The following is a 26,461-nucleotide window of genomic DNA, read 5'->3' as shown; positions in this document are numbered from 1 at the left end:
CAGTGAGGTCATTACATTAATATTTTCAGAGATCTTGTTAGAAAGGGATGAGAGTATGCAGGCGGCGTTAGATAAAAATAAGGATATGCAGATGGCAGGGTAGACAGACATACAGGTAGCAGGGCCGGCTATAGGGGAATGTGGTCAAGGGCCAAAGATCAGGACCAATAAAAACAGAAAAAAGAAACCACAACAACAAAAACTTAAGAACTTTTCCCAACCAGAAGCATGTGCAGAAGTTAGGAGCGTATGACCAAAGCTAACCTTTCTCTCATTCACATGGTATTAATAAAACTCACAACCCCTGACACCATGACAGCTCCGGTACCACCATACTAGGACAGAAAATGGGAAAGTGCGTGATTCTGGGAATCTCCTCCCACTTCCCCAAAAAAACATAAGTGTTCCATCCCCGGCTTAACATATTATTAGAGATTAACATAAAGGACAAACCCTAACCCTAAAACGAGAAACCAAAAAACCAGGACAACACCTCTGAAAAACCACACCTGACAATCTGACGACTGGGTCAAAGCAGCATATCTAATTCCGTAATTCATACTCACTTCCTCTTAGTAAATGTTGGCATGTTAGTAAAGTCATTTTATTGAGCTTTTTGTAAGGTTTTAAATGGTCTCATTTCTTACAGAATGTAATAAAGAGTATAGTATTCCTTTATCCTTTGGCACACAGTAAATTCTCCTGTGTTAAGCTATTTTCAAAAATATTTTGAAAACCACTAAATATATTCCTTAAGCCTACAAATAACATATTTTGCTGGAGCAAATTAACTGCCAGAGAAAAGAGCCTAAGGAAATTTAGAGCTGAGAAAAAGAAAAAAGAAAAATGCATACAGCTAAAAATAGAAAATAACTTAGTCTGTCTTGCCAGTATTCACACCAAATTGCATTGCAGAAAGGCAGCTTATTTGAATATATATTGGTACATCAAGAATTTGTGGGCCGGGTGCGGTGGCTCATGCCTGTAATCCTAGCACTCTGGGAGGCTGAGGCGGGTGGATCGCTCAAGGTCAGGAGTTCGAGACCAGCCTGAGCAAGAGCGAGACCCCGTCTCTACTAAAAATAGAAAGAAATTATCTGGCCAACTAAAATATATATAGAAAAAATTAGCCGGGCATGGTGGCGCATGCCTGTAGTCCCAGCTACTCGGGAGGCTGAGGCAGTAGGATTGCTTAAGCCCAGGAGTTTGAGGTTGCTGTGAGCTAGGCTGACGCCACGGCACTCACTCTAGCCAGGGCAACACAGCGACACTCTGTCTCAAAAAAAAAGAAAAAAAAAAGAATTTGCGGTATTTTTGTTGTGGGGGGAGGATATACTTTGGTATTGTCAACATCTTGCACACTAGTTCTTCATTTATAGACGTTTGTTATTATCCCTCTTGTCCACATACACTGTATGTGTGCAGATATACTCAAGGACACACATGTAAATATAGATGTGTTGGCATGTTCTCTTAGTTGTCAATATATTATATTCTAAAATTGGGGGTTGTAGGGTATTGTTGAAGCAACTGGAGGAGAAAAGAGATACCAAAATATTAATAGCCAACATCAATAGAGCAATTATAATAAGCCAGGTTCTTTATAGGGTATTTACACAGAATCTATCATTTAAACTCCACAGTGACCTTAAAAAGGTCAGTACTGTAATGACTTGACCCAGCTGGTTAAACCTAGGTGTGACTTAAGAGCCCGTTCCCTTCAACACAGGCTATCCTTGTTCATGCGCCTACTGTTTTTGCTCTGTGGCAGTACACATGACCAGTGTTCCCCAGACAATATTCTTATGACTCAGGGAGGACAGGGAACACTATGGGAGCTGGAGGCTTCCAGAAGGGCCCACCCCTCCCCCTCCATCACCACTCCAGGCCTCTTGGGAAACCGCCTCATTCATATATAAGGTTCCCCAGAATGGGGTCTCCAGACATTTCTAAAAGAGATCATACTTTCCACTCTACTGGGGACTGACTTGTAGCAACCATGAGCGTCCCATAGGGAGAAAGCTTAGCCTCTGCCCTTGCCACCTGGGTTCTGTCCACTGTCTGCTTCACTGAGATATTGCGCTCACCCCGGCAAACCACCAGTGTTCAGAGTGGACACTCAGGACAAGAGCAATTTAGAATAAAGGGAATAACCCTGGTCTCAGCTCTGCTACCCAGATACGTTACTGCTCTTTATTGGGGTTCAGTTTTCTCATCAGTAAAATGAGGGGAGGAAGAGGACTAACCTTCCTGAGCAGTGGTCATTATCCACAGTGACTTAATGTGTTCTGTTGCTAGATTTGATCTTCTTGATAGCACATCCGTGTTAGCAGGTGAGAACACACAGCTTAAGGAGAGTAACTGGTCCAGGTCAAGGTGTGACTCTAGAGCCCTGTCTTCTTCCACCATGGTACCCTCAGCAGACGTCTAGCCTCCTCTCAGACCTGAATTAGAGCGAATCTATCATTGAACTGTATAGCAAATATGGAACAATGCAAAGGAAAGCGTCCCTTGAAGCTTGAAAAGGGTAGTTTTAGGATAAACAGAAAGAAATATTAATGTACATTTGACACAAATTTGAGAAGGTTGTAATTTAAAACATAGCACATGCTAAAAATTTTGAGTAAATGTAAGAACAGTTTAGAGAAAGTTAAGGGTGATGGTTTCCCCTCAAGGAAGCTAAGGACCACTTAACTATGAGAAACAGCCATGCTTTTCCACAAAGTACACCCTGGAGTCACATCTGATACAAAACTAGGGTTGGGGGAGCCTTTCTAGAGAGCATTTTCAAGTTACAAGAAACTGAAAAGCTGGTTTTGAGAGAATGCCAGCCAACTTTTAAAATTTCACTGAGACTTAAACGGCTTAAACGATATAGATGCAAGTCAGTGACCCCCTTATGATTCCTTCACTTTCCATGAGAAGAAAGCCATGGCGTATTTCAATATAGGTTCACAGCAGTGATTCACTTACCGGCCTCCGGAAATTTTTGCTTGGTCTTAGAACTAAAATGAACTGATATGTCACAGGATACATAAGGTTTAAATGACCAGCTAGCTCATCTTGTATGTATAGTCAGCATTAATTTTTTTAAATTTATTTTTATAAAACATTTAGAAGAACCCCCAAAGTGAATTAAAATGTTTGGAAAAGTCAAATTTAACTCTCTTCTAAATATTTTGAAGAAATTAAATATGGAACCCTTGAATGTCAGAGCTGGAAAATCTCTTGGCTAATTAGGGCATTTAGTTTAATTCTACTCATTTACAGACAAGTCAAGTGAGGTGCAAGGATATGAAGTGACCTGCCTAATGTCACACAGTTTGTTAGTATCAGACTCTGGACTAGACTCCAGCTCCTCTGGGGCCAGCGCAAGTCTCTTTTCATCCCAACTTGTTATTGCCCCAAAAGAAACCTAACCAAAGCCCCAGCATAGGGTCACAGATGTTGACTAGAGGTGCCCCTAGAGGTAAGTTCGTCCTCCTCATTTTTACAGTTGAGACGACTGTGATTCCGAGAAGGGGAACAACTTGCCCAAAGTGACAGTCCCGGGATCAGAGTCCAGGTCTTCTGTCTTTAATCGGAGCCTTTCCCTATAGCACTGTCCTGCCTCTGGGCTTTGCAAGAAGGTGCTACTTTGCCATGTCCATTGCCTATATTTTTACTTGTTAGAAAATCCATATTAATGTAATTGGTTACCAATATAATTAATATGTTTATTTTTATTTTTATAGTTGTCCCAGTTAAATCAGAGTTGGCAGTTGAAATTCTGGAGAAAGGGCAGGTCCGGTTTTGGATGCAGGCTGAGAAGCTGTCTGGCAACGCCAAAGTCAACTACATATTTAACGAAAGGGAAATTTTTGAAGGGCCGGTAGGTTTTACACTTTTCAGATTTTTTAAAGTATCATTGTAGAATACTCTGAGGAAGGCTTATTAAGATGTAGACAAGTTGTTATGAAAACCACTGGGTAGTGGGCCGGGTAGTTTAAATCACTCTCACAAGTAAAAAATGTGAAACGAACATACAGATTGACTGTGCCGTATTATCCACACTGGGACACTTTTGAGAATGAAGGGGGGTGCTATTAACAGCTTTTCCAAGACAAGGGTCACAAACCAAAACTGTCTCATGCAAACCAAGAAGGATGGTCACTCATGAAAACAGAGTGGACTTCCTGGAAAGGCAAAGGGAGCCAATGCCCTACCTGAGTCTACATGAGACTCACATCAGGAGCCCCTGCCGAGACCTGATACATTATGTGGAGAAAAGTCCTCTTGTTCCAATGGCTCAGAAAAATGCAAATATCTTTCATTGTTTTTCTGGCTAAAAATGTGATACATCCTTATTATAAAAAATGTTAAAGACTCAGAAAGGACAGGCCAGGCGTAGTGGCTCTTACCTGTAATCCTAGCACTTTGGGAGCCTGAGGTGGGAGGGTCGCTTCAGTCCAGGAGTTTGAGGCCAGCCTGGCCAACATAGCAAGACCCCATCTCTACAAAAAATTCAAAACTTAGCTGGGTGTTATGGCACATGCCTGTAGTTCTAGTGATTTGGGAGGCTGAGGCAGGAGGATCACCTGAGCTCAGGAGTTTGAGGTTGCAGTGAACTATAATTGGGCCACTGCACTCCAGCCTGGGCAACAGAGCAAGACCCTGTCTCAAAAAAAGTAATCTGGAAGGTAAAATGAAAATCTAAAATCAGCTTTTTGACAACGTTTTGTGACTTGGGGTAACAAAACTTTATTTAGATTTAAGAAATTAAATTTCAGACTTTTTAGTAATCAATTCAGGTCTAGGTCATATATCCCATGTATTTCCCTTTTCCTGGATATAAGATTTTAAAGAACTTGCTCAGTTGTCAAGAAATTTTATTAAAATTATGGGGTTTATTTTTATTTCATCAGGCTTATTGTCATCAAAGTAAAATATCTACCTCACTGATTTCTATGTCTTTTTCTTTCCACACTGAAGAAATATAAAATGCATATTGACCGAAACACTGGCATAATTGAAATGTTCATGGAAAAGCTACAGGATGATGATGAGGGAACATACACTTTTGAGCTTCATGATGGAAAAGCAACCAATCATTCTACTCTTGTTCTCATTGGAGATGGTAAGAATCCTGTGGAACATTAACTGGAGGGCTTTGATACTCCCTTCAGTCCAAACACCCTACAGCACAAAAGCAGTCGTGTGAAAGTTAGTAGGGCCGGGCGCGGTGGCTCATGCCTGTGGTCCTAGCACTCTGAGAGGCCGAGGCCGGAGGATAGCTCGAGGTCGGGAGTTCAAGACCAGCCTGAGCAAGAGCGGGACCCCCATCTCTACTAAAGATAGAAAGAAATTAGCTGGACAACTAAAAATATATAGAAAAAATTAGCCGGGCATGGTGGTGCATGCCTGTAGTCCCAGCTCGGGAGGCTGAGGCAGAAGAATCGCTTAAGCCCAGGAGTTTGAGGTTGCTGTGAGCTAGGCTGACACCACGGCACTCTAGACCATGCAACAGAGCAAGACTCTGTCTGAAAAAAAAAAAAAAAAGAAAGAAAGATAATAGGAATTGTTTCTTAAATGAATTGTACTGTTCAAAATACAATTTTTAGTTAACACTTTACATATATTTCATTTTACAGACATGAAACTTAATTTAAAAGAATATCACATTTATCCCTAGCCCACAGGCAAGACTGTACTTAAATAGACTCATATATAAACAAATATTTATCACTAAAATTCTCCAGTGCGGGAGGTTGCAGTACAACCAAGACTATATATGTGTCTCAGAAACAAACCATTATACTGTTTTACAATGCACACTTACTTTAAATTACTTAAATTGAGGAGAAAATAGGCAAAAGTAGTACATGCCAAATCTATTAATCATACATTATAACTAGATTGTAGTAAATCAGCTGCCACAAAAACTACCAAGATTTAAAATGTAGCATTTAACAAAGCAATGGAAAGGCTGGGCAGATCTTTATATTGGCAACATCCAATACTGTTTCACTATTTCCTAGCTTTATAACCTTTATAACAAATTACTTAACCTTCCTAAGCCTATTTCTTCACCTATGAGGATTGAGGACGAGTAGGGTTATCACAATGTGTGAGTGTTATAATAATGAACATAAATCACTTAGCTCAGTGGCTAGCGTGTGCATTTATGCTGCTCAACTCAATTTCATACTGCCTTGTTTTTCAATTTCTAGTTTACAAAAAACTCCAGAAAGAAGCTGAATTCCAACGGCAAGAATGGATCAGAAAACAAGGTAAAAATAGGCAGTGGGAAAACAGAAAAACTTCAATTTTTTTTGTACAAAATATTCCAAGATTATTTCCATAACAAGTTAAAATGAATATTATTAATTATGTTAATAATTCCTGGAGAATAAAAATAATTGAAAATATTTATTGTTAAATATATAGATGTTAAGAATATTTAAAAACCAAATCTAGAATTTTTAAAATTTGACTTAAAACATAAATCACCTTAGGATATAGGAATGGGCTTTGATTTTGCATTTGTGATTAATAGAGTAATTGCTGATGTCATTAAAATTTTATAGGTCCACATTTTGTTGAGTATTTGAGCTGGGAAGTGACTGGCGACTGTAATGTACTATTGAAATGCAAGGTAAGAGGTGGATAAATTTTTAATATTTGATTCAAGCAAAATAAAGATAAAATAGAATGTGGAGAAGAGGAAGATCAATTTTTCAACCCCTCTGTTTGAGCCAAAATGATATGGAACACATCCTTACTGTTGAATGTTACTGTAAGCATTTGTTGGTAAGAAACATTTAAAATAAAACAACATAAAAAGTTGAGAAGGCAAGATGATCATTCCTATTCACTATCCATGATCTAGTTAATAAAGACACAAACTCTTTTTTTTTTTATTTCAGCATATTATGGGGGTACAAAAGTTTAGGTTACGTATATTTCCCTCCTCACTTCCCCCCCCCCAATCAAAGCTTCAAGTGAGTCCATCCCCCAGACGGTGCGCATCACACTCATTATGGGTGTATCCACCCATCCCCTCCCCCCACATCTGTCCGACACCCGATTAATGTTATTCCCAAATGTGCTCTTAGGTGATGATCAGTGAAACCAATCTGATGGCGAGTACATGTGGTGCTTATTTTTCCATTCTTGGGATACTTCACTTAGTAGAATGGGTTCCAGCTCTATCCAGGAAAATACAAGAGGAAGACATAGACTCTTAATTAGTAATCTCAGAAGACTCTGACATTGTTTTTGTTTTAGGCCAAGTCTGCATTCAGAATCAGTCCCTTCACAGTGTTTCTTCTGGACCTTCTTATCTAAACTGTGAGACTGGCGTAGATAGCACCTCTGCATTTCCCAGCTGTGCTGCTGGTTCCAAGCCACTGTGCTGCCTTGAGGGCAGAGGTTTGATAAAGAGTTGGCAGCTCACAACCAATTGTCTTTGTTAGGTCTTTGGAAAGATTTAGAAAAAAAATTCTGTATCACATTCTAAAGTAGTGTGTACCTTAGCGTGTGGTGTTTAGCCAAGCAAGTCATCAGAAATGTTTTGGGTGAGGAACCGTCAGAGGAGGTCGGAGCTTGAAGGTGGTGCTGGCCAAAGGTCACTCCAAGGCAGAAGCATGGGTGTGGTGTTTGGCAAGGATTTGGCAGTTGTCGTTATAAAAGCCAGAACCCAAGTGCCCCAGTCTCCACTAGGTCTGATAAATTCAAAGAAACAGCAGTCTACCAGAAATATATACAAGAAAAATCAATTCTGGGTTTTAGCTTCTCAGGAAATGGCAAAGCTGCTTTAAAAACTCTTCCACAGGCAGCAGCTAACCCCCTCCCCCCCCACACACCGCTCTGTCATCCTGGCTGCCCACTGCTGTGCTGCCCCCCACACACTTTCTCATCCAGGTGGCCCCTCCTCATAATCCATCCCTGCCCCAGAAGCCCACGTGTCCCTCATCTTCTGTGCTAGTTGTGTCTCTCTGGGAGGTGAGCTCTGGTGTCCTACCCCGATGGCTTTCCTCAGGGGAATCAGTTCCTCACTCAGATTCTGAGCAACCAAGGGGAGCCCAGAAAAAATGGTGGATATTTACATATTATGTGTTTATGCTGTTCCAATGCCCGGATAGCCGCCTTCTTTGAGCTCCTCTGATGATCCTTCCTCAGGCCCCACATAGTCGCCTCTGTAAGGTGACTTCTCAGCCCAGGTAGAACGAACCTTCCTCTATCCTCCCACAGCTCTTTCTTCCATTATTGTAGCAGTTAATGAAATTTTAGCAGTTTACATACTGCATTATGGTTCATGGAGTATGTGCAGCTAAACACTCAGACTCACTAGACCGTCATGGACCCCACCTGGCACTAGTCTACTCAAGAATGTAGAGGGACCCCCAGCTTTCCTGAGAGGCAGTGCTGGGCATTCCTCTCCTTCAGGAGTCCACATGTGGAGCTGTTCCCTTTGCCACCTCAGATAAAAGGAAGCTCAGGTGCAAAGAGACAAGATCCACATTGGGAAGGGGTGGGAGGCAGGCATCATGGCTTCTAAAAAACCCTCATGCCCACGGATCCAGTACTTCTTGGAACAACTTCCTAAGCAGAGCTTCCAGGATTCCCACAAGGGGTGTGTCCAAATTACAAGAGATGGTGTACTAAGCAAAGCCCAAAACTGTGGAGTCCATTTCTAGTTCCTCCCAGTCCAGATGTGGCTTTCCAACAGGGCCATTTTTATTACATGTCAATGTCACCTAGTAACACAGTTTCTATTAATTCAGGGGAACCAGTTTGCAGGGTCATAAAGAATGATTGTGCATACTGGTTTCACTACAGCTACCAATGTTGGTTCCCATGTTCACTTATTAGCTGAAATTTTTTCACATTTTAAAACTTAAAATGTTCTTGTTTACAATAAGACTTAACATTTTCTTCATCTGTTGGTTTTGGAGTTGTATTTCCTCTTTGGGGAATTGTATATATTGTATCTGAGATTATTTTCTAGATTTGTGTAAAGTCTTTACTTTTTCATACAATTTGAATTATACAAGAAATACATAAACATATTCTCCTTTTTTTTTTTTTTTAATAGCGACAGGGTCTCGCTCTTGCTCAGGCTGGTCTCGAACTCCTGAACTCAAGCGATCCTCCTGCCTCAGCCTCCCAGAGTGCTAGGACATATTCTCCTTTTTAAACATTCAAACATTATAGATAAAGCTCAAAATCCCTTTAACCATATGAAGTTGTTCAGTCCACTTGAAATTTATGATATGATTTGTAGATCAGGATCTAAATGAGTCTCCTCAAAATTGTTAAGCAATTAATTTATTAAACCATTCCTCCCCTCCACATATATTTGCAATGCTTCATTTTTTTAAAAACGTTTAGGTATATATTGGGACTACCCATTCTGTTCCTTTAATAAAGCCATTTGTTTTTGTGATAGCCTGTATTTTAATCTAATGGGATTTGTCTTCCTTTGGTTTTGAGATTTCTATTTTAAGTGTGTATGTTAGCATGTATGTATTCTCACTTTTCTTTTCTACCAAATGATTTTAAAGTCAGTTTTTACTGCTGGAAGTAGAGATGCTATTGATTTAGGTTTATTCATTGGTATCCACTCTATTCTAAACTCTTTTCTCCATTAAAATAGCTTTCAATTGATTTCTTTAGAAATCCGTGTCTTCTGACTCCACGTTCTGTGCTTTTTCTTCTATACCTGGCTGCATTTAGAACTATTTCGTTTCATAAGAGCAAAATTTGCTTATTTCAAGAAGGGTAATTATGGTTTTTCTTGTAGGTGGCAAATATTAAGAAGGAGACTCATATTGTGTGGTACAAAGATGAGAGGGAGATATCAGTGGATGAGAAGCATGACTTTAAGGATGGTATATGTACCCTGCTTATAACAGAGGTAGGTGATTATAAATGTGAAATGTAATATATTAGCTCTGTACCCTACGTTCTTCACCAAAACAGAGATCAGAGTTGACATTCTTTTCATGCCCAGGGAATTTATAATAGCTTATTTCCAACTGCTATAGGAACACAAAAGCTTCTCTCACCTTGGGATGTGCATGGATTTGTCAGATATCCAACCAGTATCAGCTGGATAGTTCTGAGCTGCTTTTTTTTTTTTTTTCATATATGAGCAGTTAAGTGGATCCTTCTTTGTTTGTACTTAAGCCTCATGATAAATTGTTCCCTAAAAGTATAGAGACAGTCAGACACAGTATTCATTTAAGTATAGATTTTTATCTACGTTTTGTTTCAAAGAGCACAGCTTTCAGACATATGGGATCATTAGTTTTTAACAAATAATGGCAGAGTAAAAGGTAAGGACTTTAAGCCTCAAATCAATTATAGCCTTAGAAGGTAAAAAGTCAGAACTGCTAGCTGGTCGCATTATTATGGATAGCGTCTCTGAACCATTCATCACTCGCATGGCTGGATGCTTGTTTAATGTGTGTTTTGATGGCAGTTCCATAAATCAAGAGCCTTAAAAAATGCAGACACCATACCCTGTGGCTATGATAAGCTGCAATGTGGCATATCCATTCCCCCTTAGTTTTCCAAGAAAGATGCTGGGATTTATGAAGTTATCCTGAAAGATGACAGAGGAAAAGATAAGAGCAGACTGAAGCTTGTGGATGAAGGTTAGTCCACCAACTGCCGGGGGCTGTTTTGTCTGTTCCATATGCAGTTTGCCAGAATTATGATTGAGGTTGGGCTGATTATTGAAGTCATGCTGATTTTTTTGTCCACAGATTTTGGTTTAATTAAAATTCCAGCAGAGTGAACTACTGTCTTCAACGGTGAAGTATTCAAAAATACTTCACCGTTAGTCTTCCTAGAAATCAGAAATACACTTTTGATCCTCAGAGAATTTATAGTCCACAGTCCACCAGGGGTCTGTTTTCAATTTAAATCATCATTTTTGTTTCAACTCTAAAAAAATGTTCCAGGATCAAAAACTTCTATGAGAGGCATGACGAAAAATAGTCCACTCTTAAAGGTAGCAAGAAAGATTTATATAGGAAATTTGAAGCCTCACAGTTATTAGCAAAGCAAGAAAGCAACTTCCATTTTTCAGAAACTACCGAGGACAAATATATCATGATAATGAAAACCTACATGTGGCACCCCAGACTTCCAACTTTGTTCCTTAGCAAGATCTATTGACAATATTGCTAACAGACAGCAGAAGTCTGACTGATTTCACCTTCCTGTTCTTGGTAGAGCAGGGCTAAATGTGTTTACTGGCAAAAAGCACTGTTAGGCTGAGGAAGACCGGGGACCTAGATGGTTAATTCATTATGAATTGATGATACAGATAAGAAAACATCCTCTAATGTAAACCAAGACTTCCTGGGACGTAAGAAAGAGAATCCTAAAGCCAAGAACCTTCCTGGAAATCTCACTGTAGCCCTTTCTCTAGAATGAAAATATGGCAACAGTTATAAAGAATTAGAGGGAAAAATATCAAAATAAGCAGAGATCTTTAAAAACCTGATAAAAATTGAGTTAATTCCTCAAAGAGCACTTGTCCAATTCCCTTCACTAGACAAGGAAGTTTTGAGAACTAACAATTTGAGATTTGACTTTACATTGAGCATTTGTATGCTAAAGTTTTGACTATGAACCTCTACCCACAGCCTTTAAAGACCTGATAACAGAAATATGCAAAAAAATAGGTAAGTTAAAGTTTTCATACCACAATATTATCATTATTATTCTCCTGCCAGGATGGGCTTACAGGTGCGTGAAATGTGCTGTGTTCTTCTTTTAGCTTTGTCTGCTACAGACCTGAAAATTCAGAGCACAGCTGAGGGCATCCGGCTGTACTCTTTTGTTACTTACTACCTGGATGATTTGAAAGTTAACTGGTCCCACAAGTAAGTAAATAGGAACTTAATTGCTGTGTAAAATTCTTTCTCTGCTGGGGAAGGGGGAATGAGAAAAAAATCTTCTGTTCCTCTCAAGTAGGGAGTCTTAATTCTCAAGTCTGACGTTGATGAGCATAGCACAGAAACACCAGGGCATTCCCTTGATGTGAGGTTAGCTCTCTCCCTCGTTTATACTTGCTGAGGCCAGTAATGGCTACAGTGCATCTTTCTTTGTGATCTAAGAAGTATCATAATTAACAGATATCTCCATAATGTAAACCCCCACCTCCAGACAGTCAGGCCTGGGCTATCTCTGCTCTGCCAGGTGTCCAGAGCCACGTTCTTAGCCTTCTCTTTCCATACACAGTTAACACATCCTATGGGCTGGAATAAAAATGAAGCAGTGTGCACGAACTTTCCCACTGTGTGAATTAATGGCCGTTCACCAAAGAAGCCTAATCCAGAGGAGTGCCCAAGATTATTGTTGGTGGTGGTGGTGTTTACAGCAGTTAGCATAGTTGGGCATTAGCATGTTTCTTGTCTATCCTCAGAAGGCTTTAGAGATCTCAAGATGACTTTGGGGAATATGTATTTGAACTGGGTTGAACCTGAAGATCTGTTCTAATCCCAGGCTACCTTTGTGGAGTTATAGAGGGATTATATTCAAGTTCAGTTCTGGGATTCCAAGAGCTGAAATAGGTTTCAAAATGGAACCCTCCCATATACACTCTTGCTGGTGTCCTTAACCTCTGTGCTTCCTTCAAAGATTCTGAGCTGAAAGAGAACAGAGGCCTGGCATAGATAATCTGGTGGGGCACAGCCACTCTCAGTCCAGTTTTAGGATGGAGCAGACACCCATTCCAAACCACCAAATTTTCCTAAAAGCCCCCCTGAGAAGGCCACGTGGTATCTCCAGGAGGATGCAGATAACAGTGTTTATTTGTATGGTACCTTTAGTAGGCACTGACAGTATGCTGGGCTCTGCTCCAAGCTCTTTAGATATGTGATTTTATTTCATCGCCACAGTGCTATGTGGCAGGTACACCTCACTTTCATGAGGAAGCTCAGACTCGGACAGGTGACTTGCCCAAGGTCACACAACTAAGAGGTGCGTAGAGGGCTGAGCCCAGACAGCCTCCCTCCAGAGCAGTTCATCATGGCGCTCCCCACCCGGCGCTCTCGATGAACTCTAGATTGCACAGTTAGCTAGAGCCGGGTCCCACAAAGCAGTCATTTGTGTTTTCTTCAAAATGACTTTATTGTTATGTAGAACAGTGTTTTTATTATTATTATTTCCTTAGTTCTAAAAATGAGAAATAGTAAAATTTCAGTGTAGAATGCCTGGGGTTTCATTCCTTTGTTCTGTTTTCTTCAGAATACATTTTAGGAAAGTAATTGTAAGTTAAAATAGATCAAATACTAGGAATTTCTCTGTGACATCTAAGACATTCTCATATATCAGACTGAAGAATGAGAGAAGTAAAATTCATTGAATCAGCAATCAAAAAGCTTTATATCTTCTCTACAAGAATTACTTGTTTAAAAAATTAGAATATTGAAAATGTGTTTTGAAGAAATTGTTATTAGACTAGCAAGGCATAAGCTTCTTACATTATTTGGTCTAGTCAGCTACATGAGTTTTTTGTGTATTCATGTTCCTTTAAGATTCAGTAATCTAGGATTGTCTTTGCTGTCTATATGTGCCATTGTGGGGAAAAAAAATCTTGAAATGGGTTTTAGTCCTGACTTTGCTGCTATCTTCCCTTGTGATCTTGGGCAAGTCATTTAATTTTCTGAATATCAGTTTTCTCTTTTATAAAATAGGAGCAATAATATCTATTCTATCTGAAGCACTTTACAAACGTAAGGTACTATTATGCATGTTAGTCAGCGATTAAAGAATTCAAACATTTATTGTGACAAAGCCGAGAACAATCTTTCTGTGTAATTCTCTTAGACATATGTATTGCTCAGGCTAAATTTGTAGGGTGCAAATGAGTTTCTTTACCCTATATTTTATGGCAGTTTAGTTTTTGATATCTTTTTAGATAATAAATAAGCATTCTTTAAAGAATGTAGTGGTATAAGAAAAATGCTAAATATGTATATGAAAGCTAAAACGTTTTTGGTGGAAAATTTGTTCTATGCTTTTTAAAGTTCATTTTGTTTGTTACAACTACAAACATAAACATGCCTGTTTTAGAAAACACATTTATAATATTGTATTACAAGTTAGAAAAATTTATAATATATCATCTGTAGTTTTACTAGCCAAAATATGAACAATTTGGAGCACTTCCTACCGGTCTTTTTTTCTATGCGTAATTGTTGCTGTAATAGTTTTGTATACTGCTTTTTTTCTTATTTCCCCACATTTTACAAACTCCTCATAAAGTTTCTTGTGACATCATTAAGAGTACATCTAACTCCTTTTTTCTTATTTCATCTATAACAGTAGCATTTCTAGATCAGCAGATCACAAAACAAAGGGCTGTATCTCCTTTTATTCTCCTGTAGAGAATATAATCTATGAGTCTGCTCATGACCTACTATAGAATCCAGAAAAACTCACACCCAGGGACAGAGAACGTGCCTCATTCACTCTGGCAGCAACTCTGCTTTTCATTCACTCTTGGCTCTACTACCAAGTGCATTTTTACCTGTGTTTTAAAAGGCTTTGTAACAACATATGTCAATAGATATCAGCCACAGATGAGCCTCCAAAGTATGTTTTTGACTAGCTTGTAAAGTTTGATTTATAGCCACAGATTATCTGTATGAAATGTGCAGTAAACTAATATGTAGTTTGGCCTTTTAGCTTTAAAGATTCCCTTAGTCCTACAAATAAACCCAAGCAAACACAAAGATAATTAATACCACTGAGAAGTGTTGGTGTTGCAGTCTGTCCTGGGCCCCAGAGTGCTATGGGGAGTAAAATAAATGTTCAGACACTACCAGACCAGGGCCTTGGAATCCTAGCTCTGCACATCAGGGCCCATAATTTCTCTGAAGCAGAAGAATAACATGTGTAGATCCCATGTGTTTTTGAAAGCCTGTAAAACTTTATAAGACCTTCAGTAAGAGACAAAGTAAAGATCAGCTCTGGAAGAAAGCAAACACTGAAGATGTTTTCTTTGATTTTACCAGTGGGACGGCTATAAGGTACTCAGACAGAGTTAAGAGTGGGGTCACCGGAGAGCAGATCTGGCTACAAATCAATGAGCCCACTCCGAATGACAAAGGGAAATATGTGATGGAGCTTTTTGATGGCAAAACTGGACACCAGAAGACAGTGGATCTTTCTGGACAAGGTAAACAGAAATTCTGTAGGTTCAAACTTACTATAGAGGAGTGGATCTTTTAAAAAGAATGAAGGGTAAAAAGATGATGTCAAAAGAGATATGACATTGGTGATGTCAAAGAACAAAATTTCGCCAGGTGTGGTGGCACGTGTCTGTGATCTCAGCTACCCAGGAGGCTAAGGCAGGAGGATCACTTGAGCTCAGGAGTTAGAGACCAGCCTGGGCAACATAGCAAGACCCCATCTCTAAAAAAAGAAAAGTATATGAATAAAAAGTATTTTTAAAAAAGAACAAAAAATCAACAAATTAAGTTTAAAAATCTAATTGGCTTTTATTAACAAGTCATGAATTGGGCAGTAGCCCGTCTACGAAATAGAAGGGCTCTCTGCTGGCCATGGCAGGACAATTGGTTTTTGTAAGGTAGCTTGAGCAGGATCAAGGAAACAGCACAGTGTAAAAAGCAGACTGGTTGGCATCAAGGTGCTTCAGGTTAATTTCCATGTGGGATTAAAGCAGAGGGGACTTCTTTATCATGCAGGCTCAGGTTGACTGAGTCCCTTCTGATTGGTTGCTGTGAATCTCCTGTTTTTTGGAAAACTGGCCATTTTAAAGTTCAGTTTGATTATGTGGCACCTAGTACGAGGCCAGACTCCATTCCTGTTTGGTCTGCTCTGCTGAGGCCTAGTGCAGGAGCTCGGTGCAAATCAGTGGCCCCCGTGAACTTTATGTTTACCAGTGATTGTGATGAAACAGTTTTCATTCAGCCTTGGCGGCTGAAGCAAGAATTCAGTGGGGGAAGAATCAGTGAAAAGTAAGGGGAGACAGTGCATGAGGAAAGGAAGGAAGCACTGCCCTTCCAGGGCCACACTTACAAAGAGAGGCAGGCTGACACAGTCACTTGAACAAGAACGAGCACTGAAAAAGGATTGTTTTATGGTGGCTGATATTTGAGCAGGTTCGTAGAGTCCAAGAAACCAGCTGAGTGAGAAGGACTGAGACGCGAGTGAGGGGGAATCGTTGACAATCACAGTTCTGAAGAATGGAAGGTTTGAGTCCCAGGGCAGAGGTGACTGTGGGAAGCAGCAGGGATACCTGTTCTTCAGAAACAGAGGGGTGTGAATAAGCAGAGACAAATACTGAGGTGAACAGAAGGAAGCTGGAGAGGTTGGGTTCTTATGGCCTCAGATTTCTTGGCCGTCTGCTGAGAGAATGAGGGATTCTGGAGAGAAGAGAGAAGAGGAGAGAGTAATGAGAGATGGAGACAAAGGTTTCCATCTAAGAGCAAAGACAAAAGGTGAGGTGCAGCTATTAATTAAAATTTTTTAAGTTAAAACATGCACAATTAGAAGAAAAAAGTTAAAAGCAATGTGCCATTCCTCCGTCTCCCAGTACTAGCCTCTTCATCGTATTCTTTCCTGTAAAAATGAAGCAGTCTACATTGTATTAAAGTAACTAAAGGAAGCTGGAGACTTTTCCCTCCACCTCTTCGTATATTAAAATACAATCTAAATATGCAATAACTCGGTTTTTTCCGTCCTCAGAGAGTAGGTCCATCATTTAGAGAGCAGCCTTTCCTCTCTGCCTGGAGTTTATTTGGTGCTGAGTCCCCTTCTCCCCGCCCCCACCCTTCGTAACTGGAAGGGCCCCTGCGGGACCTGCAGAGTCGGAATGGCTGCTCCTGAGCGACACGGGCTGTCTGGGCCACACTCTGCCTGCGTCACAGGTGCACAGCGATAGGGGATTTCCTCTGCAGCCATCTGACCACCTGAAACACAGTAGGAAGAGGGGAGCAATACGTGGGTGGATACATTTAAAATTTTTCTAGAACTTTATTTATACTCTCTGGCCCACCAAAGCTTATTGAACTACCCGACTCTCTGATCCTCCTTAAGCAAAAGGCTGTGGAGTGTCTTGCCAGCATTGCCACCGCCCCCAAACACAGATTGGCTCAGCCGTGCCCATCTCCTCTCGGTGTGGTGGGGCCACAAAGAGCAGCGCTCAAAGCTCAGGTCGGGTTGGCCTGGCCAGCACCCTCTCATTCTACAGATGAGAAAAAATAAGGACCAGCGACTTTAAGCCCAGCTTTGTACCTATTTTTCCCTCTGTAAAATAAGGGTGTGGACAAGTATTATATAAGTATTCTCTAGAGACTTAAAATATTATGATTCCTAAACCACAGAGGATCTTACAGGTGAGGTAAGAGGGATTTCAAAATGAAGCCGCCATTTACCCTGAAGTCCTCAGTCAAAGTGGCTCACTTTGCAGGCACAGAGAAAAAATTATTTTAAAATTACGTAGTTCTCATTTCCTTGTCTCTCTTGTCTTTCGTCTCATCTCCATCACAGCATAAGAAACACTGTTTCAGGCAAGCACCATGTGATTACAGAAACTCGTTGTGCTCTTTTGCCCAAATAGACCAGACAACATAACATAAAGGTGTTTAACTGTCTAGCTAGGATGCTGTGATGTCTGCAATAACTTAATTTAAGACAAAGCTTTTCTGATGCTCAGGATGCTTATCAGACAACCAATTTTTATTTGAAACAGGCTTTTGGGCAGGGCGTGGTGGCTCACACCTGTAATCCTAGCCCTCTGGGAGGCCGAGGCGGCAGGATCATTTGAGCTCAGGAGTTCAAGACCAGCCTGAGCAAGAGCGAGACCCCGTCTCTACTAAAAACAGGGAAATTAGCTGGGTATGGTGGCGTGTGCCTATAGTCCCAGCTACTCGGGAGGCTGAGGCAGAAGGATTGCTTGAGTCCAGGAATTTGAGGTTGCTGTGAGCTAGGCAGAAGCCACAGCACTCTAGCCAGGGTGACAGGGTGAGACTCTGTCTCAAAAAAAAAAAAAAAAAAAAGAAAAGAAAAGAAAAAAAAGTAACAGGGTTTTGTTCCCATTTTTTTCTTTGGTGGGGCAAACCTTTGCCTTTCCATTCCAGGGGTTGAAGGTCTCTCACTGAGTTGAAAGCTTCTAAAAATCTATTATTTCACATTTTGTGCCTAGAAAGTATTTGCTTGTCTTGTTATGTATATTGAGCTGTGGAGTTAACGCTTAGGCACAGTCTTATTCAAAGTCGGTTTAGTCATGTCTAGACTGATCATGACCTAAAGTTATGAATTTTAATCAGCCCCTGTGTCATCCATTCTAGGTGAGAAAATTCTAACTTTTCTTTTTTCTCTTAAAGCATATGACGAGGCTTTTGCTGAGTTCCAGAGGTTGAAGTAAGTCCCTTGTCCTAGTAAATGCCACTCCCATGCACTAAGTTCTCTGGAAACTTGTGTACTGCTTGCCCATCCGAGTGTTAGAAGAGTCTTTTATGTCAGCCAGTGCCATAAAAGCAGCACTTCCCACTGTTATATTGAGCAGCAAGTTGTTTCTGAGGCAGTGAAATACAGTCAAGATGAGCTACTTTGAAGTAACACTAAAACACAATTCTTCTTTGTTTGTATGTTTGTTCGTTTCTGTCAACCACAGGCAAGCTGCCATTGCCGAGAAAAGTAAGTAAACCTCTTTCATGTTTACTCCTGGTATAGATTCAAAATATAGTTTTATTTTGCCATTATGGCTACAGATGGAAGAGAGTGGAGTGGTCTTTCTTTTGTTTTTTAAATCTTAGGTGTTCTACGTATGTTTTCATTTTAGTCTTTTGTGAAAGAATGTCTATGGAAAGAGGGTGTCAGGTTACATTATGAGAATATCACCTGGCCCTTATCTTGAGATATCACCCAGACACCCTGAGAAATCACTTCACTGCAAATCACACCAAAGGTTGATAGTCACTTGCAGGCACAATGTACCAGAAAAATACATAGCCATTAAGGAAGGGAAACATCAGGAAACATTGTAAATTTGACATCAGGTAAATCACCAACAAGTGCTGTGCATTTTCTTACCAGCCCCTGTAAGAGAAAAGTCGCTGAGTAAGGCCTTCCTTCCTCTCATTTAATGAGACACAGTCCAGGGAGCAAACGCCAAACTGTCAGTTCTGCGTGCCCAGAAACGTACTCACTGCTGCACTTCTGTCCGCTATTTACTTCATACACAAAGATTTTTAGAACACAGTCTTACAGGATCCCAGAAGTCCCAGACTAATCCGTGAACTAATTCAGTTTCTCTCTCAGTGTGGGAGCCAGAATTTAAAATTTTTTATGGGTTAAAATGGTAGAGCCGATTGGAAGGAGAAGGAGAGAGAAATGAAGTCGTCCTTCCACCTGCTAGTGGCTCCAGGGCCTTCAGGGCGGACTTCGGACCTTTAACTTGCGCTGAGTACAACCCCTCCCCTTCTCCTCTTTGCCTCTCCTGGCCCAGGCCCTGCATCTGTGAGGCTGCTGCTGGTGGTAAAGGGACAGGTGCTGGTGCCAGGGGCGCGGAAGCACGATGGGGGTGGTGCTGGAGCAAGAAGGAGCATTTCTTGTCTGGCACCAAGCAAAGCCCACATCTTCAAGCAGTGCCCCACCTCTTCCAATTTTTGAACTCTTCTGTGGGCAAGGAGCCTGATCCTCCAGTTTGTGAGCTCTTTAGAGCTGGAAAAGACCTTGGAGACCTTCTAGCTTTATGTTTTTTAAACTTTTATAAGCCACAGAACAATTATTTCAAGCAAAGTCTTCCACACAGACCCAATACCTAAGACAGGTAAAAGCTGAAGCTGGGATGGGCTCCTGGCTCCCTAACTCAGTGCCCCCTTCCTTACCTCCTCTCATGCCCCCCAGAGGAATTCCATGGACTTTGTGGAGCAGAGTTTGGAAACTTAATGTCCAGGGGCTGAAGTAACCCCTCCCCCATTCTACAGATTTGGAGACGGAGGCCCACACAGGAAGTGACTGGCCCAGTCTTGCACAGCAAGTCACGCAGGGAACCAGATGACGGGTCAGGCTTACAAGTGCTGTAATGGCACTCAAAGCAAAGCTTCCTCCTGACTTAGTGGAGAAGGAAATTGCAGAAATGAGAGTTAAGAGTCACAAATTAATTGAAGTAGGCCTAAAAATGAAAAGAAGGTTGGCTACTGTATTCATGCCAGAAAGGATGCCTTTGAGCAAATTACAGAAAGGTGCTCTTCCCAGGGGCTGAGGCAGTCGCACCCAGGTGCATGGCTTGGCTCAGGACGCCAGCTGTGCATCTCAGCACCCATCCCATGCCTTGTCCCCTCAACTGGGGGCCTTTGTACTCACAGCCATAGACATGGCCTGCACAGCACTACCAAGAACTAGCAGAAGACAAGAAAGGGAAGCTGTCTTGGGTAGGCCTCAAAGAAAGCTCACATCTGCATGGGCTTCCAAATCTCTCTAGCATACAGCCCATTTGCAACCTTTTTTCATCATATGGAAACCCATAAAAGAGGCCAAGCCAAGCTTGGAAACTGTCCACAGAGATCTGTTCTGCTTCCTTGAGCTTAGCCCCACTAAGCTGCAGAAGGGCAAGGGCTGAAAACAGCTATGAAAATTATAGAGCAAGTCTTGATACAACAAAGCTATCATATTTTAGCTGGTGTTTCAGGTACAGATACAGGCACCCGAATACACACAATATGTGGGTAAAGAAGGATTAAGATCCAGAATCCCTGGATCATTTTTTTTCTTTTGCCTATTGAAAACAATATAAAATAACTGTCAGGAGAGGGGAACTACATTGGACAATTAGTTCCCTGGGGTGTTTTGTGGGTGTGATTGTTGGTCCTCATCACTGCAGTGATTAACCAGAAGTGCCTGTGCTTGCAGATCGCGCCCGGGTGCTGGGTGGTCTCCCCGACGTGGTCACCATCCAGGAGGGCAAGGTAAGCATGGAGCATTCCTGCTGGAAATGGGGTCCAGCGCCTCAGCCTTTGTGCCTTCTTTTAAGATACACTTAACATCCCACCATCTTCGTCTTACTCCATGGCGGCTTATACTTGACCAACATGGCCAAATGCAAGGTTACAAATGCTGTTGGTTTTCCAATCATCTCAAGCATCGGGATACAAGTTCATCTCTTATAGACATATATGAATCACTTAGTATCTTTCCAGAGTAACCCTCGAAAATTGTGAAAAACTTAAAGTGTTCAGTCATAACTCTATGACAAATATAACTGGAGAAAGAAACAACCTCTAACACATAGTGGGAAGTGGACTGTGCTATTAAGTGCCTCACCTTTGAAGGGAAACAGGCTGCTCCAAGAATTTCTATAGGCTCTATTGCTGTTGAAAACTGGTTTCCTTCCATTTGGTTTTAAACTGGTATAACCTGGCTCTGTGATAATCTTTCTGAGAGGCAATGAACATAATTTCTAACCTGGATTCACTTTCTTCATCTAAATGTTTCATTATACCATTCCTAGGGGTAGAGATATTTGTAGTGGAACAAAACTTTTTCCACTTCAAAGGGCAGTGAAGACCTACAGCGGGTGGTTGGAACTCAGGTAACAAAGCAAGGCGTGTCGAAATGCCTCAGCTAGAGGCAGGTTTCATGCAGCTGTTTCTTCGTGGGTGGAAAATGTGATCACAGTTGACTTTACGCTCAACCATTGTGCAAGGCTGCTTTTGTTCTTAAACTCCCTTCTCCATTTTTCTCATCTAATGAGGTTAAAAATATACAATTCACTATGTTGTAGTGAGAATTGAGAGAATGTACGTGAAAGCATTTTGTAATCTATAACTCAAATCTGAAGTATCGGTAAGAGTTTTCCATGATGCCTAAGGTGTTTGGGAGTTTTTGTTTGATTTTGTTAAAAGTTTTAACTCCAAGTAATCATAGTTTCCAAAATCATACAACTGATCTGCTTAGAGAAGTTTAATGGCAATAATTTGATTTACATTTTTCTTGCTGAAATGTATTTGTAGACTAATTCACTAAGATATGTTCATTAGTGATGGGAGGAAAACAGATTTCTTAATCTATCCGATTTGAAATGATACACTTATGAAAGAGGTAACAAGTGATCACGTAAGGCCCTTTAGAAGGATATTTAGAAGGATAGCCTTTCTCTCTGTATGGTGAGCCTAGTTCTTTCTTATAATTTCTGGATTTTATTAAGAAAAAAAATGCAAGAATGGAATTTAAAATGTGACGGAAATTCAACATCGTTAGCCATCAGGAAAATAAAAATTGAAACCACTATGAAATATCATGACACACCTATCAGAACTGCTATAATAAAATATAGCTGGGCATGGTAGTGCACGCCTGTAGTCACAGCTACTAGGGAGGCTGAGGTGGGAGGATTGCTTGAGCCCGGGAGTTTACATTCAACCTGGGCACCATTGCAAGACCCTGTCTTTAAACATAAATAAATAAATACATTTAAAATAGTACATGGCAACAAATGGTGGTGAGGACGTGGAGACACTGAATCACTTGTGTATTACTGGTGGGAATGTAAACTAAACTTGTACAGCCACTCAGGAAAACAGTTTGGCAATTTTTGGAGAAAAACAAAACATGCATTTGCCGTACAACCCAGCAATTGCACCCCTGGACTTTTATCCCAGAGAAATGAAAACTTATGTTCACATAAAAACCTGTATGCAGTTGTTCATAGCAACTGTATTTGTAATAGCCCCAAACTGGAAAAAACCCAGACAACCCTTATGGGCATATACACACCATTGTTAATGAACCCGCAAGGGGGATTCTATCTGTTGCTCACCCCATAGAAAGGCAATTACTGAGACATCAAGGATTGTCAAGGAAGAAAGGAGATTTATTATGGAGGATGTGTCAACTGTCAGCCGAGAGCTGGGAGGAATGGTCTGCCTCAAATATGCCTCCCTGACCTAAGGGGTCAGGGTTTTTTCTAGAGGTGAAAAGAATAATGCATGAAGTGAGTGAGCATCATTACATGTTTGGGGTGGAGTGCAGGGCATGCAAGTGCAGTGAGAAATCATGCTAGTACATGTGCTGCATGATAAAAAGATGGTGGATAAGTCCCTTCCAGGGTGGAGGTTTTGGTAGTATAACGAGCTAGGGGTTAATATCGGTCATTCTTTCCGTCTTGTGCGAAGGTGGGATGTGGGGAGTAGGTTGCTCAGTGGGTCCTTGGGCAGGATCTGTGGTGGGGTGTCGCTTTTCTTGTCTTCGCTGGACAACCAGGTTGTGTAAGGCCTTGTAGTTATCTTGTGGCTTTGACGAGACTCTGCTGTTTCTGGGGGGAAAAAACAACTCAAAAGGGAATAGATCTGTGAAATAGAAAGTTACAAAGTTCTTCTTACTGGCCTGGGAACTTGAAACATAAGAGAACTACAAAAAAGCGTTTTTGTCCATGGAGCCAGTTACACTATGACATACTACTCGGCAGTGAAAAGGGACAAACTATTGATACATACAACAACTGGGATGAATCTGTAAGGAATTAGACTGAATGACAAAGGCAATTCTGGAGGGTTACATACTATGTGATCCTATTTATATGATAGTTTTGAAGTAACAATATTGTAGAAATGGAAAACGGATTTGTGGTTGCCAGGGATTAGGAACAGGGCTGGGAAGTTGGAGGGGGAGGAGGATGTGGTTATAAAAGGACAACACAGGGGTCCTTGTTGGTGATGGCAATGTTCTGTGTTTTGACTGTGGTGGTAGATACATAAACCTACACTAGTGATAAAATTGAATAGAATGAAACACACACACAAACATAAATAAGTACAAGTAAGATTGGGGAAATCTACCCAAGATCAATGTCAATGTACTGGTTGTGATATTGTATTACAGGTCTGTAAAATGTTATTAATACCACTGGGGAAACTGGCTAAAGGATACAGGGGATTCTTTCTTACAACTGCATGTGAATCTACAATGATCTAAATTTTTTTCAATGAAAACAGTAAAGTAAAACTGTAGACCTAAATATCAATCTTTTAGAATAAGAATGTTTTGGCCCAAGTGGGAATATTTTCTTTAGGAATACATTTTGGTGCTGCACCTCTGCAACTGCAACAGATTGAATGGGGTCTGAGGAGAGAAGTAGAAGGAGGAAAGCGGAATTTGAAAATTAATGACATTCTCTGAAGCAGCTGTTACAATTCTGCTGCTGGGATCTTTGACGAAAATGAAATGCAAACGAGAGCAGGTGGTGATCATGGTAGTGGGGAGATTTCTCTCTCTTGAGGCAGAGCCCAAAATGCCACATTAGAGCAAAAGGCATCTCTGTGCTTACGAAAAAGAAAGTGGAGGCAGAGAAGAGAAGCAAACTGCTTCATGTGTTTTGGATAATAAGCTTCCAGAAGCCAGAAAGCCCCGGCCTTAAAGAGACCTCCTCAGATGTTATTTCCAACTGTAACTCCCACAGGCACATACACATAACTACTTCAAACCCGGGTCTGGGAGGTTTTTATTTATCCTCTGGTCATGCCAAGTTGCCAGCCAGCAAGATTCTTGAAGGTGGATCAATATATCTGATCTATACCCTTCCCTCTCATAACAGGCCCTTAATCTCACTTGCAACGTGTGGGGCGACCCAAGTCCTGAGGTCTCGTGGTTGAAGAACGAGAAGCTCCTGGCCTCAGATGACCACTGCAACCTCAAGTTCGAGGCTGGGAAGACGGCCTACTTCACCATCAACGGTGTGACCACCTCTGACTCTGGCAAATACGGGCTGGTTGTGAAGAACAAGTACGGCTCGGAGACCAGTGACTTCACTGTCAGCGTGTTCATCCCAGAGGAGGAGGCCAGGCAGGCCGCTCTGGAGGCCCAGAAGGGCGGCAAGAAGGCCAAGTGACCGGAGCCTGGCAGCAGGGGCGCCAGGGGAGCCGAGGAGAGCTGAGCTGACCTGTGCCACTGGTGTGAGAATGGTTTGGGTTAAGGATGAGGAAGTCTTCAAGCTTTCTCCTCGCTATTTTGTGCTGGTTTGGGGGAAAATTTGTCAACTCTTTTATTGGTATATAAAAAAGCACCAACTAATAGGTTTTCTTTCTCTACAAATTATGTGTTAAGAAAATATCATGGGTAGTATGAATATTAAGAAACAGTTTTACAGAAAAGACCAGAAAAATGTTGGAGGGACATGGAATGATGATGGGAGAGCAGCAGGATGTGTTGTGGAGCAGTTTGGATCTGAGCAGTTGTGAAGCCCATAGGTACGTTTCGGTATGTTTCATGTATTGTTAGGGTAGTGATGTGCGTTTCTGTTGGCATCTCGTGGTTCGGAACCTCCTCGGTGTGAATAAACAGTTCTCACATCTTTCCTCCTCCCCGACAGTGTTTCTCACGTGCCTGCTGTTTTGCTGTGCAGTTGGGTGGCCTCTGCTGCATCTTTCTTGACACTTCCTGAGGCACAGCTTCTGATCCATATTCCTTCTGGTAAAGCAGAACCTCTGCGGCATGATCAGATAAGTCACTGGGGGCCAAGTGAGGTTCCGAGGTGTGAAATTACAGTCATTGCACATCTGGTACCTTCCCACACAATCAAGCCAGTTCCATTGTTAGGACATACAGGGTAATTGATTGTAATGTGTCAATTACATGTGATAAGATGGAGTTGAGGGGCCTGCTGCCAGAATTGGTGACCAGGGGCCCACAGCTAAGAATAAAAGGCACTGAAGAGCCCTCATTATAATCTGAGAGAACTGCCAGCTTTGGGGCCTGCTGCTTTCTGCGGGGTTTGCAGAGACGGAGCATCCCAGCAGCAGCTGCTTTAGGAAGTTTGGTCCTTCCCCGTCACACTACACACACACACACACACACACACACACACACACCACTCTGGGAAAATAGTCATGGTGAAAAGTTTTTTCCTCTTCTTTCTCCTGCCAAGGGTAGGGGATGGGGCAAGAGTCTTCCCTACACAATTGGGAGGGGCTCCTACATACACATCCTCTCCTTTCCAAAGTTCAGGGCTGAAAATTGCCTCTCCTCTGACGGTTGCCGATTCACTTGTCCAGCCAGGCGCCCGATGCTGCTGCTGCTTCACTGAACCCCAGGCAGGAGCGAGATGCTGTGTTCTCACTCTCAGGCATGGCAAGTACATGGGTTTGCTGAAGGTCCAGCAGGCCACATGGAAGGTAGCTGGCCTCGAGCAGTCTGCAGTCCTGCCTGCCTCAGCAAGAGGGCTACCTCTGAACAAGTGGCCCCAGAAGGACACTTGCAGGAGATCCAAAGAGAGGAGTAAAGGGTCAAGCAGTGGCCGCTCTCCCATGCCGTGCGGCTGTGCGGGAGAGAGGCACCCAAGACTCTGCAAAGAATCCCCAGTGCACCCTTCACGACAGCCAGCGTAGAATCAGGAGAAGTGGGGTGTTTCCAAGTAGAACCTGCCTCCCCATCCCACAATTCCACCCACTGGAGCCCAGACTGGGGAGAAAGCAAGAAGGATTTTGAATCAGATGAA

General features: G+C 41.6%; 1 protein-coding gene across 2 annotated transcripts in view; it reads left to right on the top strand.

Moving 5' to 3' along the window:
* MYOM1 (myomesin 1) overlaps positions 1–25,246 on the top strand; it is a 125,622-nt gene extending 100,376 nt beyond the window's left edge. For both annotated transcript variants that reach the window (XM_069468218.1, XM_069468217.1), the window contains 13 exons: positions 3,735–3,871; positions 4,972–5,116; positions 6,210–6,269; positions 6,567–6,634; positions 9,785–9,898; positions 10,553–10,640; positions 11,640–11,678; positions 11,774–11,879; positions 15,018–15,181; positions 18,354–18,390; positions 18,644–18,666; positions 20,884–20,939; positions 24,563–25,246. In XM_069468218.1, the coding sequence (XP_069324319.1) occupies positions 3,735–3,871; positions 4,972–5,116; positions 6,210–6,269; positions 6,567–6,634; positions 9,785–9,898; positions 10,553–10,640; positions 11,640–11,678; positions 11,774–11,879; positions 15,018–15,181; positions 18,354–18,390; positions 18,644–18,666; positions 20,884–20,939; positions 24,563–24,856 (1,331 nt within the window). In that variant the 3' untranslated portion in view covers positions 24,857–25,246. The remainder of the gene's footprint in view (positions 1–3,734; positions 3,872–4,971; positions 5,117–6,209; positions 6,270–6,566; positions 6,635–9,784; positions 9,899–10,552; positions 10,641–11,639; positions 11,679–11,773; positions 11,880–15,017; positions 15,182–18,353; positions 18,391–18,643; positions 18,667–20,883; positions 20,940–24,562) is intronic.
* Positions 25,247–26,461: the final 1,215 nt, after the last annotated feature.

This window comes from Eulemur rufifrons, chromosome 5 (genome assembly GCF_041146395.1).
Source record: "Eulemur rufifrons isolate Redbay chromosome 5, OSU_ERuf_1, whole genome shotgun sequence".
NCBI classification, from domain to species: domain Eukaryota; kingdom Metazoa; phylum Chordata; class Mammalia; order Primates; family Lemuridae; genus Eulemur; species Eulemur rufifrons.
The sequence above is the reverse complement of the archived record's forward strand: the minus strand, read 5'-3'. Positions and strand labels throughout refer to the sequence as shown.